The sequence below is a fragment of the Cetorhinus maximus genome, chromosome 7, assembly GCF_964194155.1.
Source record: "Cetorhinus maximus chromosome 7, sCetMax3.hap1.1, whole genome shotgun sequence".
NCBI classification, from domain to species: Eukaryota; Metazoa; Chordata; class Chondrichthyes; order Lamniformes; family Cetorhinidae; genus Cetorhinus; species Cetorhinus maximus.
In genome coordinates this window covers 108,907,653-108,924,526 of record NC_135885.1, presented here as the reverse complement: position 1 = coordinate 108,924,526, position 16,874 = coordinate 108,907,653, and the positions used below count along the sequence as shown (strand labels likewise).

Genomic DNA, 16,874 nt, shown 5'->3' with positions numbered 1-16,874 from the left:
TGTGAACGAATCAGCTCCAAGCATGGGGAGCCTTAGCGTGGCAGTTCTTCTTCGGTTGTGGAGCTTGATGGAAGCCTGTAACTGCCGCTCTAGCCTGTAAGTAAAGTGTGATGTTTCTCATGAGAAACCTGTCTGGTAAACAAAGAACTGAAGAATCAGCTGAATGAAGCTAAAAAGGTATAGAAAGGAAAAGTCATATAACTATCCAAGATGCGAGCGGCTACCTGGGGGAGAATTTTCTCCCCATTGGGGGGATGGGGGGTGGTTGGACGGGAGCGGGCGTGACTCCAGACCCACAGCAATTAAAGCCTGCCCAGCATGACGTGCACTCTGCGTGCGAAAGAGCGCAGAAATCTCCCTAAGGCACAGAGCTGCCTCAGGGAGGTTATTTAGGCTTTTGAGAATTTTAATAAAGAAAAAAAAAATTTAAGACATGTCCCCTCATGTGACAGTGTCTGTGGATGAGGTTTCATGAAAAATGCGAAGGCCACCTGGGCCTTAAGGTTGGATGGGCAGCTCAGTTAATTAGTTTAATTACTATCTAAGTGGCCCTAATAGGCCCTTTGACAGTTCGGCGGGCGCACAGCCGACTCCGGTGCACGCCTGCCGAACTCAAGATCTGAATGATGCATGGTGACATCGGGACGCACGCCCGACATCACCGCGCATCATTTTATGTGTCAGCGGGCCCTGCCCCCGCTCGCTAACCCGAAGGTCCTGGCCCTGGTGTAATAGTTTTGGTGACTGGACCCTTATCGTACCACGTAGAAGTGGAGGGCTGGATCACGCGCAAACATGTGGATCATTTGAGAAGAAGGGAGATACCCCAACAAAATGGGGGAGGCAATGGCTGCATGGTATTGTCACTGGACCAGAAACCCAGGGTTAATGCTCTGGGGACCTGGGTTCAAATCCCACCACAACAGATGGTGGAATTTGAATCCAATAAAAATCTGGAATTAAAAGTCTGATGATGACCGTGAAACCATTGCCATAAAATGAATGTCATAAAAACCCATCTGGTTCACTAATGACTTTACCCAGTCAGGCCTTCATGTGACTCCAGACCCACAGCAATGCGGTTGACTCTTAAATGCCCTCTGAACAAGAGCAATTGGGGATGGGCAACAAAGGCTGGCTGAGCCAGAGAAGCCCATATCCCATGGATGAATAAAAAAAGACGTCCCACCTGTAGTCATTGTAGAACCCGTGGTCCCTGTTGAAATTTTTCAACCAAGGATAGACATACTAGATGCCTCTGTCAGAGTAGATAACACTGAACTGCCTGTATCTAAAGAAGTACCTGATGTTGCTGCGATTCCAGATAATGTGGATCCTGTAAGAGATTCGAAAGTTGTGGAGCTAGGACATTCCACCCGGATCAGGAAACCACCTGAGACACTGAATTTATAATTCCATGACCCATGTATATATTTGTAATGTCATGAAGGTAGATGTCCTTGTAAATACAAACTGTACAAATCAATTTAAAGGGGAGGAATGTAGTGACTGTAACTTTAAAACTTGTGTTGTATAGTATCACATAAACGAATCAGCTCCAAGCGCAGGAAACCTTAGATTGGCAGTTCTTCTTCTCTTGGTGGAGCTTGATGGAAGCATGTAACTGCTGTAGAGAAAATCAAGTCTATAACACTTACCAAGCACACATATCAGCAAAAAACTATTCTAGCTCTGGTCTGAAAGCCTGCATGACTATATCACAGCAATAGAGGGGTTTCTATGGATGCTGGGCAAAGAGCTCCCCATACTAAATCACCTTCAGTTTACATTCAGGTGCCCATTGCACTGTGCTACACTATGTAATTTCCGGCATGAGCACATCACCCCTACCAATGCAAAGGGGTGAGACTGGCAGTTCAGAACTCTGGGGAATATTGAGTTACATGACCACAGATATTGAGAACAATTAAGGGTTGTGAAGCAGGATATGCTTAGGAATTGAGGGAAACATCAAAGTTGGGGACCTGTGGGAATCCGCGGACAACAGGAGTTGTGAATTAAGTGGCCTTGGGAGTCAGCCATCAGGTGCCTTGGAGAATTAAAAATCTGAAGCCTTGGGTCGAGAATTGTGGGCTCTCAGGAATCAAGGGAGTTTATGAATTGACGTTTGGGAACTGGGATTCAGGGAGAGGCATAAAGTGGGGAATGAAGGCAGGGCAGAGATGATGAATGGGTGCTAGGGAAAGATGGAGACTGGATAATGAAGGCTTAGGGAGAGATGGAGTGATGAGGGGAGAGAGGGAGACTAGGGAATCGAGGGCTGGGGAGAGAGTGAGACTATGGAATGGGGAGAGATATTGATTGTTCAGAAAGAAATGGAGAGACTGGGGAATTAGGATTGGCAGGAGTTGGGGAATGGGGACTTGTGATCAGGTGTCATATTATTAAGTGTCAGATAATCACTTGTCACATGGTCAGATGTCATGTGGTCAGATCATCAGAAGATCAAATCTCGCAGAATGCCTCCAACCAGACTTGTCAACCCTAGACATCTCACTCCAATGGTATATTAGATTCAGAAGATCAACTAACAGCCCCTATCCATTCCCAGTACCTCACATAATAGCAGCTGCAGCACAGGAGGGTAGGATCCAGAATATTAACCACCCCCCCCACCAACTTGGCTGTGATTTCCCAGGCACTCTGGTGTACAGTGCCCACCTTGCCTTTTGCATGCTGCAACACAGCAGATGCCAGAATCAAGGACATCTGTTCCTCAATGGAAAAATTTGGCAATGAACAGAAAATAAGTTGATGTCACATTACTCTGGCACGTGTCTAGAATTAGATATGATCACAGGATAGAGTGAAAAAAGGAGCATTGCGGGAGATACAGCCAATCCTGGGATTTTTTGTTTATCCAGTTTATTGTACATACATTGACCATTTTGAAAATTATTGTAGATGTGGAGACACTGGGTTTGGTTTAAATAATAAATCTATTATGAGGATTGTAGTGGATCAAACAATAGATACTAGTTGCAACAGGGCTATTTCCTTGGAGTAAGTAATCTCTCCAACATGTCTAGGCATTGCAGGTTGTATATTTAGAGTATGCAAGTGCAACAATCGGACAGCACTATTCTAGACTAAAAATGTATGTTTATTTGTAAAGCTCTCCAATAGTAATGGTAAAAAAGTGTAATACAATGCCTTTTAACATAAAAAATTACACTATCCTGTGTAGAAGATTAAAGCAGATTTTATTCACAGAATCATTATAGTGCAGAAGGAGGCCATTCAGCCATCGAGCCCACACTGGCTCTCTGAAAGAGAATTCTACCTAGTCCCATTCCCCTGCCTTATCCCTGTAACCTTACACATTCTTTATTTTCAGATAGTAATCCCATTCCCTTTTGAATACCTCAATTGAACTTGCCTCCACCACCCTTTCAGGAAGATCAGTCTAGACTCCAACCACCCCCTGCATGAAAAAAATTTTCCTCACATCACTATTACTCCTTTTGCCAATTATTTTGAATTTGTGCCCTCTAGTTCTTGATGTTTTCTTGAATGGAAACAGTTTCTCACTATTTACCCTGTCCATACGCCTCAGGATCTTGAATATCTCTATCAAGTCCCCTACTTTTCTCCAAGGAAAACAGTCCCAACTTCTCCAATCTGTCCTCATAGCTACAGTTCTTTATCCCAGAGCTGGATGCAGTACTCCAGATGAGGCCTCGCCAGTGTCTTATACAAATTCAACACAATCTACTTACTCTCGTACTCAGTGCCCCTATTAATAAAGCCTCAGATTAATTGGTCTCTCAAAATGCCCTGCCATCTTTAGTGACTTATGTACATATATACCAAGGTCCCTCTATTCCTGCACCTGCTTTAGAGTTTCTCCCTTTATTTTATACTGTCTCTCCATTTTTTTCCTGCTAAAATGAATCACTTCACTCTTCTCTGCATTGAACTTCACCTACCACTTGTCTGCCCAATCCACCAACATGTCTATATCCTTTTGAATTTCATGACTATCCTCATTACAGTTGACAATGTTTCCAATCTTTGTATCATCTGCAACTTTTGAAATCATGCCCTTAAAACCAACTATATATCAAAAAGAGCAAGGGTCCCAACACTGACTCTGGGGAACTCCAAGACAAACCTTCCTCCAGTCTGAAAACAATCATTTATTATGACTCTCTCTTTCCTGTCACTCAGCTAATTTTTTATCCAAGTGTTTAATTTCCCTTTTATTCCACGAGCTAGAATTTTGCTCACAAGTCTGTTGTGTGGCACTGTATCAAATACCTTTTGAAAAACCATATACACCATGTCAACAGTGTTGTCCTTATCAACCTGCTCTGCTACTTCCTCAAAACACTCCAGCAAGTTAGTTAAACATGATTTTCCCTTATTAATTATTAATGAATCTTATTAATTATTTTGCACTTGTCTAAGTGACTATTGATTTTGTCCCGACCTATAGTTTCCAGTATTATTTAAGTCTGCCATTCATTGTTTGATAATAAACAGCAACATGTTTAAAATGCATAATTTCAATCTCCCCAACTGCTTTAGTGAGTTTTTGCGATGGGCCATTGAACCAAACAGACCGGGAATCTATGGGTTTATTCCTTGGCTGAGGTGGGGGTGTGTAGGTAAGTTATTTGAGACACCCATGGGGTCAGGAGGAATCCTACTCCTCCTGGTTCTATAGAAATGTGTACTTTTTTTCAACTTGCAATTCGTGGCTCAGTGCCAACCCCACTCATTACTGACTAATTTGGAAAAGGGTCTTTCAACAGATGTCAGATATAGGAACAGGCTTAGGAACAAGAGTAGGCCAATTGCCCTTTGAGTTGTAGTGTAACGATGTCTGGCATAGCAAGGGATAATGTTGGACTAGGCAACAGAATCACACTCATGGTGTGATGTGAAGAAATAAGTGATTTGAGACTAGAGTCAGTTGTGGACTGGACAGAGACATGTGTAAAAACAAGCATGGAGTTAGCTCATAGCTCAGGCTATACCCTGTATATATACGCATAGTTATGTGTTATCAATAAACAGTTAATGTTCAACCATACAAGACTCAGAAATTTTTTGTGAGACCATCATACAACATGCAACATGGAAACAGCTAATGGAAAAAAACAGAACTACAGAGGAGCTGGAGCAGAAATTCAAAAGCTAGAAAATGAAAAGAGAGCATTCTGACCTGACTTAAAGCACCTGAAGTGAAGACAGAGAGGGAGATCACCTGAAAGAAACTCCTTTGCCGAATTAGAAGCAGAAAGGCAGAAGAAAAACTCCACTGTGCAGCTGAGGACTCCATAATGGAGGCCCATTGTGAGTGAGCACAGAGTGCAGAGTCAAAGGACCTAGCAGGCGTGAGCAAAAAGATTCAGCTCTAAGCCAGGACTAGTTTAAAAGGCTTCAGTGCTGTTAAAAAGTCAGAGCAGCCTGTTTCTGAAAGCAGCACAGTCAGCCCAGGTTCAGAATAGGCACCATACCACCTGGCCGCCGAGCTTGTTGCAAAAAAAAAGAATCGGAAGGTTTAAAAACATCAGAAAAAATCAGAAATTGATTGTAAAATACCTGAAAAGCCCCCAGTATTGCAACGAAGGCCCCAAATCATTGATTTAACAAATTGCTGCAAATACTAAACCCTAAAGCGACCCGGGACTGCCATCGCCATGGGAGCCTGCCGAAAATGCAGCAAACAGAGGCTCTTTGAAACAGTTACTGCGGAGTCACCTTTAAAGTCTGCATAGCATTTAAAGTTGTACTCACCTGAACTTTAAAACAACCATGGACAACAATTCAACATTACCAGACCAATTTGGATTGATCCAAAGGCCAGACCATACAAATAAGTTGGGCCTTTGGCAGAAAAGATTCTTACAATACATGATAGTTTCAGGATTATATAAAAAGACTGAAAATGAATAAATGAATGAACTATTTTATTTAGTAGGTCCAATTGCTGATGATATTATTGTGAGGCAAGGAGTAAACGAATCCCAAGATAAATTTGAAGTAATTCTAAAATCATTCGATTTTAATCTAAGGAGCAACACAATTTTAGAGAGAGCAAAATTCAACAAACGTGTTCAACAACCTGGAGAACTGGTTGACTCTTTCATAAACAAGTTATACAGATTGGAAGTGCAGAAATCGGGACTTACTCCATTAGGGCCTTGCTCATATCACGGACATCTGAGGAGAAGATGCTGGAGCCCAACAGCTACTGGACTCTGGAGGAACACATGCATCACATAGTGGGTGGATCCTCATAGACATGACTCCGCCATGAAGCAACTATTGGAGGGTGGGAGATCTCTGTTGATGCTTTAGGTCTACTTCAGAACATCAAGGTCTTGGCCATGGGCTGCTACAGATGATCGGCAACAGCGGGGAGAGGAAGGTCCAGGTGTGAGCGGGAGAGGAAGATGTACTGGAGTGGGGAGGGAGAGGTTGGGGGGACACACAAAAGTGTTGGGGGGGGTGAGTTTGGGGTGATGGAACGAAGATTTCAGGTGAATGAAGTTTGGAGGGAGGCACAAAGTGTCCGGGGCTGAGGTTGGGGCGGTACAAAGGTGCCGGGGGGGGTGAGGTTGGGTGGGAGGAGGGAGGAGGGGGGTACAGGGGGAGAAGGGAATACAGGGGGAGGAGGGTGTAATGGGGGAGAATGCTGCAAGTGCGGAGATAGTTGTAAGGGGGAGGAAGGTATAGGGAGGGAGTTCAGAGTGGGGAAGATGTCTGGGGGGAAGGAGGGAGTTTGGAGGGGGAAAGGTGTCTGGGGGAAGGAGGAAGTGAGGGGGGTTGTCCAGGTGAACTTGCAAGGGAGGGGTCTGTGGAATCAATGATTGCCTCCTTGGGAACGAACTAAGGGTAGCATGGTAGGAGGGAAAGGCGGGTGTGAGAGGGGGCAGAGGGTAGGGTGGGAGGGTAAGGATGCATCGGTAACAGTAGGAGGGATGGTGAGGGTGGTTGTTGGGGACTCGGAGGCAGACATGGACCCTGGGGGTGGGAAGGAGGAGGTCAGGGAGGTCAATGTGGATGGTGTTGGATTCTCAGGAAGGTAGGGAACATGCATATTCACCTGGAAATCCTGGAATGACAAGGGCCCAAGTTGGTAGGACAGTGGAGAGTTGAAAGGTGATGCCAGGGGAGCCCACAATGATGGGAGAAAGGATAAGGGAGACTCAGAGAGGGGAAAGGATGGGGGAGATGGTGAGATACCTGACCACGAGCATGGTTGTTGAAATCGAAATGGAGCGGAGCCTCTTGTTGGACGGGAACAGGTGCTGCATGGGAGTGCGGTCAGTGAGTGGGCGGAGGTGCAGGTCAGCTCAGACGGACAACTGAAAGAGAATCCCAACAGACAGCATTGAAAATGCTCAGGACTTTGAGACGTGTGTGATGGATGAAGGCTCCGTGTGTGTGGGAGAGTGAAGGCTCCGTGTATTTGGGAGAGTGAAGGCTCCATGTGTGTGGGAGAGTACTTGCACGAGGCTCCAAAAGGCCCTGCCAGATACACATTTCCCCCTCCAGAATTACTTGTGGTCTGGTTGTGTGCAGCTGAACCGCTAGTAGAGAGGAATGCAGTGGGAGGACTCGTGAAGTGAAGCCTGTCAATGAAACTGAAAGACACCAATGCAAATTATTCAGTGAAAGTGAATATATTTTCAGGTTATAAAGTGACAAAGTGTGTTCACCCGTGCAACCACTTGTGGTCAGAATTTCTTAACTTTTCTAGGCCTACCACTTCTTCTAGGTGCTGCCCTGACATCCACAGCAGGGGTGGAGACAGTCTGTGCAATGGTTGGCCCTGTTACCTCTGATAACTTCAATCACCTTGAACCGTTGAAGGCCTCAGTTTGCTTTGGCTGCTCCCTCTACAGTGACAGAGGACGAAGTTGAGGGGCTCACGGACAAAGGAGGGAGCGGACAGCCTCTGAGATTCCTAAGTGGATAACCCAGGGGTGTCCAGCTGCTGCTTCTCCTCTCTTTGGGTGCCTGAGTGCCCCGGCCTGACTCCTTGAGGAGAAAGAGCTCATGGAGGGATGTTGAGATGCCCCATTTCCCCATTGTGTTACCACTGCAGGAACTCAGCCATGGCAAATGCGACAGAGTGCGGGTCTGCACTCATCTCCACGTTCTACTGTGCTAGGGTCTCCATGGCGTCCTCCATCCTTCCCATGGAGACCTCCATACATGCACATCTGGACACCAGTTCATCAGAGAGCAGGTGGACGCACTCCTCCAACTCACGTGTCATCCTGTTGAGGGCTTCCAACAGCTCTGCATGATGTTCCCCCGCCTTCTGCTGACTCTCCAGGATGAGTGGGAAGGCCAAATCTAGAGGCTCGTTATCTAACCTGGACCTCACAGATGCCTCTTCCCCAGCAGTCCTCCGAGTGCTGGGGAGCTTGGGTAAACCTGCCTCCTCCTGCTGCAGATATGTGTCTGTGTGGTGACCACCAGATTGTGAACCTGAGCCTGCTCTAGATCTAGGTCCCACCGAGGCGTGTGTCTCTGCGCTGGTGGAGGGTGTGGGTAAGCGCTGTGATGGGTCTTCCAGGCTGCTTATTTCCAGCTCTTCATTGGAGGATGTGTTTTCTTGGCTGGAGATGAGGACATGGATGGAGCTGAGGGACTGGCTGGCTGAGGGTGTTGGTCACTTGGCCAGAGCTCCCTGTGAACCAAAATAGAGATAATTAGTGCATAGCAGCAGAGTCAAAAGCAGGAGAGAGAGCACTCACAGTTACGTTGAGAAAGGAATGAAGTGGTGCAGAATCCTCACGTGGGTGTTCGCTGCCGACCTCACCGTCACCGCAGGCACAGTCCACATCCGCATCAGGTGGCACGCTCCTCAAAGTGAGTGAGGGGCCTAATATGGGTCACTCCATGCCCGGTCTGGGACCTCTTCCTGCTGTTGTGAGCCAGCTCCTCCTGCATGAAAACAGGTGGAGAGAGTGTGAGCAGGACACATGGCACTGCATGAAATATTTGACTTACCTCTTCCTGCACTGGATGGCTGACCTCCTCTGTGCTCCAGTGGTGCTGACTGCCGCTGCCACTGCCTCCCAGGCTGGATTGGTGACCCTGGTGGACATCCTGCGGCCGGAGTAGGGGTAGTGGACATCGCAGTGGCCTTCTAGCTGGCTCCCCAGAGAGGCATCACTAAATTTGGGGGCTGCCGTCTTCTTTATTTTCAGCGCTATGTGCTGCCTGGAGCAGTCCTGGTCTGTAGACATGAGTAGGTTTGCGCCCTGGTGCACTTTAAGTATGGCGCCCAGAGCGAGGAAGCACTGAGGTCATGGCATGACGGGCAAACCCGAGCCTGCTCACCAGTGTCCCATGAATGCAATATTAATGAGGCAGGATGTGCCAGGAAGGGGATAGTACAGTGTGAAAATCTGTCATTGCGGCCGATGGGTAAAACCGTCATTTTTCACGGCCGCTACCGCAGTTAGTGCAAATCTGGGACGATTCCGCCCCCAGACAGGCAGAGGATCCCAAGGCAATCCATGAGATTGAGGTACCATACCAGGAAGAGATCCAACTGTGCTTCTTGGTTGAGATCAAGGATCCTGGATTGTCTTTTTGGAATGCAGACATCTCAGCAAATGGTTACCTCACCAACTTCAAATTGGACACGGGAGCCGGTGGTACGATCCTCTCAGATAAGGAACCATGGCTGAGAGATGTTTGGCTATGAACGACAGACACACCATTCTACAGGCCTGGAGGAATCAACTTCTGGCCATAGGCATGATCCTAGAACCATTAGGATATGGGCACAAGCAGATATTCAAGGTCATGTACATCACCCGCAACCAGTCTTTTTCTCTCTTAAGCAGAGATGCCTGTAACCTTCTTAAAATAACACAAGACTTCAAGACATCCGGTCATCAACTACACAGAGCTGCAAGTTCCTGAGAGGACCACCAGTAAAGAGACTCTTGACTGGGACTTCAGCTCTGAATTGTCTTCACTCTTCGTGGAACCAGTTTGTCCAATTTCTTTGTTGGTGGCAGACGCTGCTCTTTGGTCAGACCAGCTAAACCTTCAGAAACCTTCATAACCACTGTACCTCGAGTGGATGATGCACAGGAAAATGACCAGCAGCAGAAATGTCCAGCAACATGCAGCCATGTCTCTGTAATGGCTATCAGATCATATTTATTTATTTCTAGTTGCGCTATCAATTCATCTGTATTGTTTTGAATGCTATGTGCATTCAGATACAGCGCCTTTAACTTTGTCCTTATATTATCTTTGCAACTTCTAGCCTTATATGCTAATTTACTTTTGGATTATTGCTCTCTATCCTTTCCTGCCACAGTCTGTTTTTAATTTCCCATATTAGTACCTTTCTCTCTTCCTTGACTTTACACTTTGATCTGCCACATCTTTCCAAATTTGATCCCTTGCCCCTGTTGTTTAGTTTAAAATCCACTCTACTTCCCTATGCAGCTCTCTGGAACGCTGGTCCCAGCACAATTCAGGCGTAGACCGTCCCAATGGTACAGCTCCCACTTTTCCCAGTACTGTTGCCATTGCCTCATGAACCGGAATCCACTTCTATCACACCAGTCTTTCAGCCATGCATTCATTTCTCTAATCTTATTTGCCTACGTTAATTTGCATGCAGCTCAGACAATAATCCAGAGATTATAACCTTTGAGGTTCTGCTTCTTAATCTGGTGCCTAGCTTCTCATACCAACTATGCAGGACTTCTTTCCTTGTCCTGCCTATGTTGTTGGTACCAACATGGACCACAACGACTGGACCCTCCCCCTTCCACTCAAAGCTTCTCTCCAGCCCTGAGCAGATGGCCTGAACCCTGACACAAGGCAGGCAAGAAGGGCTTCTGGAATCTTGCTCTTTGCTGCAGAGAACAGTGTCAAACCCCCTCACTACCACTACATTCCCTTTTGCTCCACCCACTTGAATGGCTTCCTGTATCATGGTGCCATGGTCAGTCAGCTCATCCACCCTGCAGCCCCCACTCTCATCCAGACAAGCTGAAAGAACCTCAGCCTGTCTGACAATACAAAGGCTGCCTTCCTGCCCGCTTTACCTGCCTCAGTTGCAGTCCCATTCTCCTGTCCCTGACCACTGACCAAATCAAAAAACCCTCTCCTAATGGTTGTGACCAATTCCTGGTACAAGTGTTCCCTCTCCCTGATGTATCCAAGTGTCTGCAGCTTGGCCTCCAGCTCAATCACTCTGAGTCGAAGCTCCTTGAGCCTCAAACACTTTCTGCAGACATGTTTGCCCTGGAGCATAATGGCATCCAGGAACTTCCCCATGACACATCACCTGTCCAGCCATCCTTAAGGTGTTTTAATTAACTACTTAATTATTTTATTCAATTAGCTATTTTCCTTTTTTATATATTTTATTAGCCTTACCACCAGTTCCTATACTATTTTTAACCTTAGGAATAGAATAGACCTTAAACCACTTACCAGATACTCACCAGATGCTCACCAAACTAGCTTATTTCACTGTAGTAAAGTAAGAACCAATTCCTATTGGGTGAAAAAGTTAGAAAAAGCAAAGTAGCACCTCCTACCCCTCTTCACCTAACTTTCTCACTCATCCAACTCTCAGCACACCCTCCTACTGCCTTCATATACTTCCAGCTGTGCAGCTAGGACAGACCTAAATACAGGTCTAACCTGTATCACCTAAATACAGTGTTACCCAATCACTGACATTCTGGTCTCTCTCTTGCAGGATAAGGTGGCACACAATAGAAGAGAGCAGAAGAGAACTGGTGGTGGCAAAAATGCCCACATATTCTGAGTCCTATGGAAGAGATGGCTCTCAGAACCCATGGCATGCAGTGTCACTGAGAACATTGAGAATCAGGGTATGCTCCTGTCTGATGCCCCTTCTCTACCTGGTTTGATGAGCAATCTGCTCATGGTTTAACAATGGACCTCTTGATTTCCACCGCATCCTGACCCTTTTCTTCCCCTTTTGATTTCCTGCTTTTAAACATCCAAGAACTGTTGTCCGCATCATTACAGCATCTCAATGAGGAATAGAGGGAGCAGCAGCACACCACTGATGACACTGACCTGACACTTGCAGCCACCAGGTTGAATTCTGGCACTGCACATACCTTGTGTCGCGGAAAACGGAGTGAACACTCAGACCCAGGAGGTTTGTCTCGGAAGCCTTTATAGAATTGTGATACCACTGAGAGCCCAGCAGCATACAACGGAGCTAGCCGGCACTCTGAGGAAGTACACACATAGTTATAGTAAAAGCGTGCGTAACAGAGGTCATACAAATTACAAAAGCTGCTTGACCCTTAGTAATTCATAACATTGAAATTTTATCTTTGGCATGCATACAATTTATAGTTTATAATTAGTTTATAATTACGCAAAAACCTTGAGTAGTTACACAAAACCTTGAGTAGTCCATCTGGCGACTAGTCATCTGGACAGACAACATGACTAGGCCCTGTCTCATGTGCTGATAACAGATATCCTAACTTTGTTTCAAGGACTCTTGGTAGTTTGTTTATGGTACTTGTTTTTCTTCCTTCACAATAGCTGACAGCGCAGGTTTGTCTGCTACTGGTGTAAGGAGACTTCATTGTAATATTCCACTATGGTTTAACCACTTAACCCACCCACCAACACTTTGTGACATCATCCGGTATTACTTTCCACATGTACGCTGGTGCCGCCAAATTCTACTTCACCACCACTTTTCACTGTTGCTAAATTATCTGACTGCTTATCTGACATCCAGTACTGGTTTTACTCCAATTAAATATTGTAAGACTCTAGCCATTGTTTATAGTCTCTACTCCAAACTCTGTTCCCTAACTATCAACTCCAGCCCTCTCCCTGGCAACAGTCTGAGATTATAAACCAATCTTGGTGTCACGTTTTATTCTGAGTTGACCTTCTGACCTCATATTCATACCATCTCTAAGAACGTCTATTTCTATCACTGTAACATCGCTTGACTTCATTCCTGTCTCAGCTCATTTGCTGTTGAAAATCTCATCTATGCCTTCAGATCACTGTTTAAAAATAAGGTGTCACCCATTTAAGGCAGAGATGAGGAGAATTTTTTTCTCTCACAGGGTTATGAGTCTTTGGAACTCATTTCCCTAAAATGCAGTAGAAGCAGAATCCTTGAGTATTTTTAAGGCAGAGGTAGATAGATTCTTGATAACCAAGGGGGTGAAAGGTTGTCGGGGATAGACAGGAATGTGGAGTTCAGGTTAAAATTAAAGCAGCCATGATCTTATTGAATGGCGGAGCAGGCTCAAGGGGTCAAGTGCCCAACTCCTGCTCCTAATTCATATGTTCGTATGTTACCTCTAGAGTTGACTATTCCAACGCACTCTTGGCTGGTCTGCCATATTCTACTCTTCATAAAGTTGAGGCCATCCAAAACTCTGCTGCCTGTGACTTAACTTGTAGCCCCATTCTCCTATCATTGCTGTGCTTGTTGATCTACATTGGCTCCCGGTCAAGCAACACCTTGATTTTAAAATCCTCATCTTGGTTTTCAAATCCCTCCATGGCCTTGCCTCTCCCTATCTCTGTAATCTCCTCCAACCACCCAACCCTCCGAGATATCAGCACTTTTCAAATTCTGGCATCTTGATCATTCCCAGTCATAATTGTTCCAACATTGATGGTCATGTCTTCAGTTGCCTGAGTTCCAAGCTCTGGAATCCCATCCCTATATCTCTCTGCCTCTACCTTGCTTTCCTCATTTAAGACACTTAAACCAACCTCATCCAATGTTTTGGTCATCTGACCTAATATCACCATATGTGTCTTGGTGCCATACTTTGTTTTATAATGCTCCTGTGACCCACCTTGGAATGTTTCATTATGTTAAAGGTTCTATATAAATATAAGTTGTTTGTTTGCTTGCTTACTGGGGGGTGAGGTCGCAGATGAGTTCTGCTGCAGAGAATTAAGACCAATTGTGCAACAACAATAACACTTAGGGATTTTTAAAAAATTTTCCAGCACCAAGGGCAAGGGATCTAGAAATGAGGCCCGATCAAAGAGATGGAGTTGAAGCAGCATTATGTGTGAGAACAAATGAGAACGTGGAGAGAAAATCAGAAGAACTAAAAGAATATAAAGGTATGGGGATGGGCATGCTCAAAGCGGAATTATCATTTAGGTTGCTTTCAATACTGTCTGGGGCATGGAGAGATGAGAAAATGTGAATTTAGCATGCTATCTGAAAACATGAATACAGCATTAATAGGCCATTGGGAAGTGTCGGGTTAGGTAAACCTAAACTCAGTAGGATTTGGACAAGTGCTTCCCCTAAAGGGGCTACGCCATTAAAATTAAGTGAGGACTAGCCCACCAAAAATGAATCACAATGAATGTGTCCATTAGAGAAGGTGGAACTGGAAAACCACTGAATACTGAAAGCACCTAATAAATGGGGGCTACACTGAAATAAAAACAGAAAATGCTGGGAAAACTCAGCAGGTCTGACAGCATTTGTGGAGAGAGAAACAGAGTTAACATTTCAAGTCCATATGACTTCTTCAGCGCTATTCTGAGTTTTATCATCATCTCAGAACAAATTATTCACTTATATAACCAAAATTTATAAATTGACAAATCAACAAGAGTGTGATGATTTATTCAAAAAATGTACACAAATAGAAGTACAAAAATGTTTAAATTGTATTCAATATTGTAAAGGTGCAATGATGCAACTTACTATTATTCAAAAAGTGCAAACAATTAACTCTAACAACTATACAAAAATTTTAACTTTAGAAAAGTAGAAATGACAAACTATTATTCAAAAATGTTAATGAATTTCTGGCCCCGCCATGGGTGGGAACGGATGGAGGGGCCCAATAATATCGGCACCAACCAGTGTGCTGGTTTCCTGATGCCATTCCCCAAAGTAGCTATGCTCACCATGGTGGGAGAAGGCCAGGATTGTGATCACGCCACATCCCCTATTAAGGCCAATTAAAGTGCTTGGAGAATTCATTAAAAGCTTGCTAACAGTATGATGGGATTATTGAGTTTTCACAGGGGCACACATGCTACATGCACTATCTGAGGCAAACCAGGTGAAGGGAGGTGGATTTAGAGTGGGAGCTAATCATGGTCAACCCAGACAATTACCCAGGGTCCATAAAAGATTAAACGGTGCAGAGGGTTACGCAGCCAATGATAAAAAAATACCCTTGGGACTATGCAAGTGCCAGGGAGAGTTAGCTGTGCAGCAGTGCAGGGGGTTTCCCTCTACAAAGGAACATAAAAACATAATAAAGGAGTAGGTCATTCGGCCTCGAGCTTGCTCAGCCATTCAATAAGATTATGGCTGACCCGATTGTGCCCTTAACTCCACTTTCTTGCCTACCCCCATAATTCTTGGCTCCCTTGTCAATCAAAAATATGTCTAACTCAGCCCTGAATATATTCCATGACCCAGCCTCCAATACTTGCTGAGGAAGAGAATTCCAAACATCAATGATCTTCTGGGAGAAGAAATTCCTCCTCATCTCCATCTTATATGGGAGAACCCTTACTTATTAAACTGTGCCTCCTTGTTCTAGCTTCCCCACAAGAAGAAACATCCTCTCAGCCTCTAACCAGACAAGCCCCCTCAAAATCTTATATGTTTCAATAAGATCACCTCTTATTCTTCTAAACTCCAATGAGTATAGGCCCAACTTGCACAACCTTTTCTCATAAGCCAAACCTCTTATCCCAGAAATCAGCCTAGTGAACCTACTCTGAACTGCTTCTAATGCAAGTCTGTTCCTCTTTAAGTACTGTGCCCAAAACTGTACAAGTATTCTAGGTGCAGTCTCACCAATTCCCTGTGCAGTTGTAGGAAGACTTCCCTACTTTTATACTCCCTATCCCTTACAATAAAGGTCAACATTCCTTTTGCCATCTTAATTACTTGCTGTACCTGCATGCTGACTTATTGTAATTCATCTACAAGGACACCCAGATCCCTCAGTAGTCTCTCTCCATTTAAATAATATGCTACTTTTCTGTTCTTCCTGCCAAAGTGGGCAGCCTTACATTTTCCCCACATTATACACCATCTGCCAAATTTTTGCTCACTCGCATAACCTAATGGCACACTGTTGACAAAATCCTGGCCTCTGTTTCCCATGAGTTAGCCAATCCTGTATCCATGCTAATGTATTACCCCAACATTGTAAGCTTTTATCTTAAGTATTAACCTTATCAAATGCCTTTGGAAATCCAAATACATTACATCTACTGGTTTTACTTCATCCACTCTACTTGTTACATCCTCAAAGAACTTTAATAAATTTTCCAAACACAATTCTCCTTTCACAAAATCATGTTGACTCAGCCTAATTGTACTGTAATTTTCTAAATGTTCTGCTGCTCTTTAATACTGGGGTCTAGCATTTTCCCAATGAAATGCCCTAATTAACCCATCATTTCCTACTTTCTGTTTCCCTTGTTTCTTGATTACATTTGCTACATTTGTGTTTTTCCAAAGTGATGGGACCTTTCCAGAATTTGGGCAATTTTGGAAAATTACATCCAATGCATCCACTATCTCTGCAGCCACTTTTTTTACAGACCCTAGAATGCAGGCCATCAGGTTCAGGGGACTTGTCAGCCCTTAGTCCCATTTAGTTTTCCCATTACTTTTTTGTAAGTGATAGTGATTGTTTTAAGTTCCTCCCTCCCTCCCTTCTGCCTGTTGATTTCTACCATTCATGGGAAGCGTTATGTGCCTTCTGCTATGAAGACAGATACAAACTACTTGTTCAAAGCCTCTGTCATTTCTTTGTTTCCCATTATTAATTCCAAATGTCTCACCCTCTAAGGGGTCTGTGCTCACTTTCGCTACTCTTTTCCTT

The 16,874-nt window shown here is 44.7% G+C and overlaps 1 protein-coding gene across 1 annotated transcript in view; it reads left to right on the top strand.

The window, feature by feature from the left end:
• bcl9 (BCL9 transcription coactivator) overlaps positions 1 to 16,874 on the top strand; it is a 478,755-nt gene that overhangs the window by 391,290 nt on the left and 70,591 nt on the right. The window contains exon 9 of the mRNA XM_078545908.1: positions 14,005 to 14,124. Within this exon, the coding sequence (XP_078402034.1) occupies positions 14,005 to 14,124 (120 nt within the window). The remainder of the gene's footprint in view (positions 1 to 14,004; positions 14,125 to 16,874) is intronic.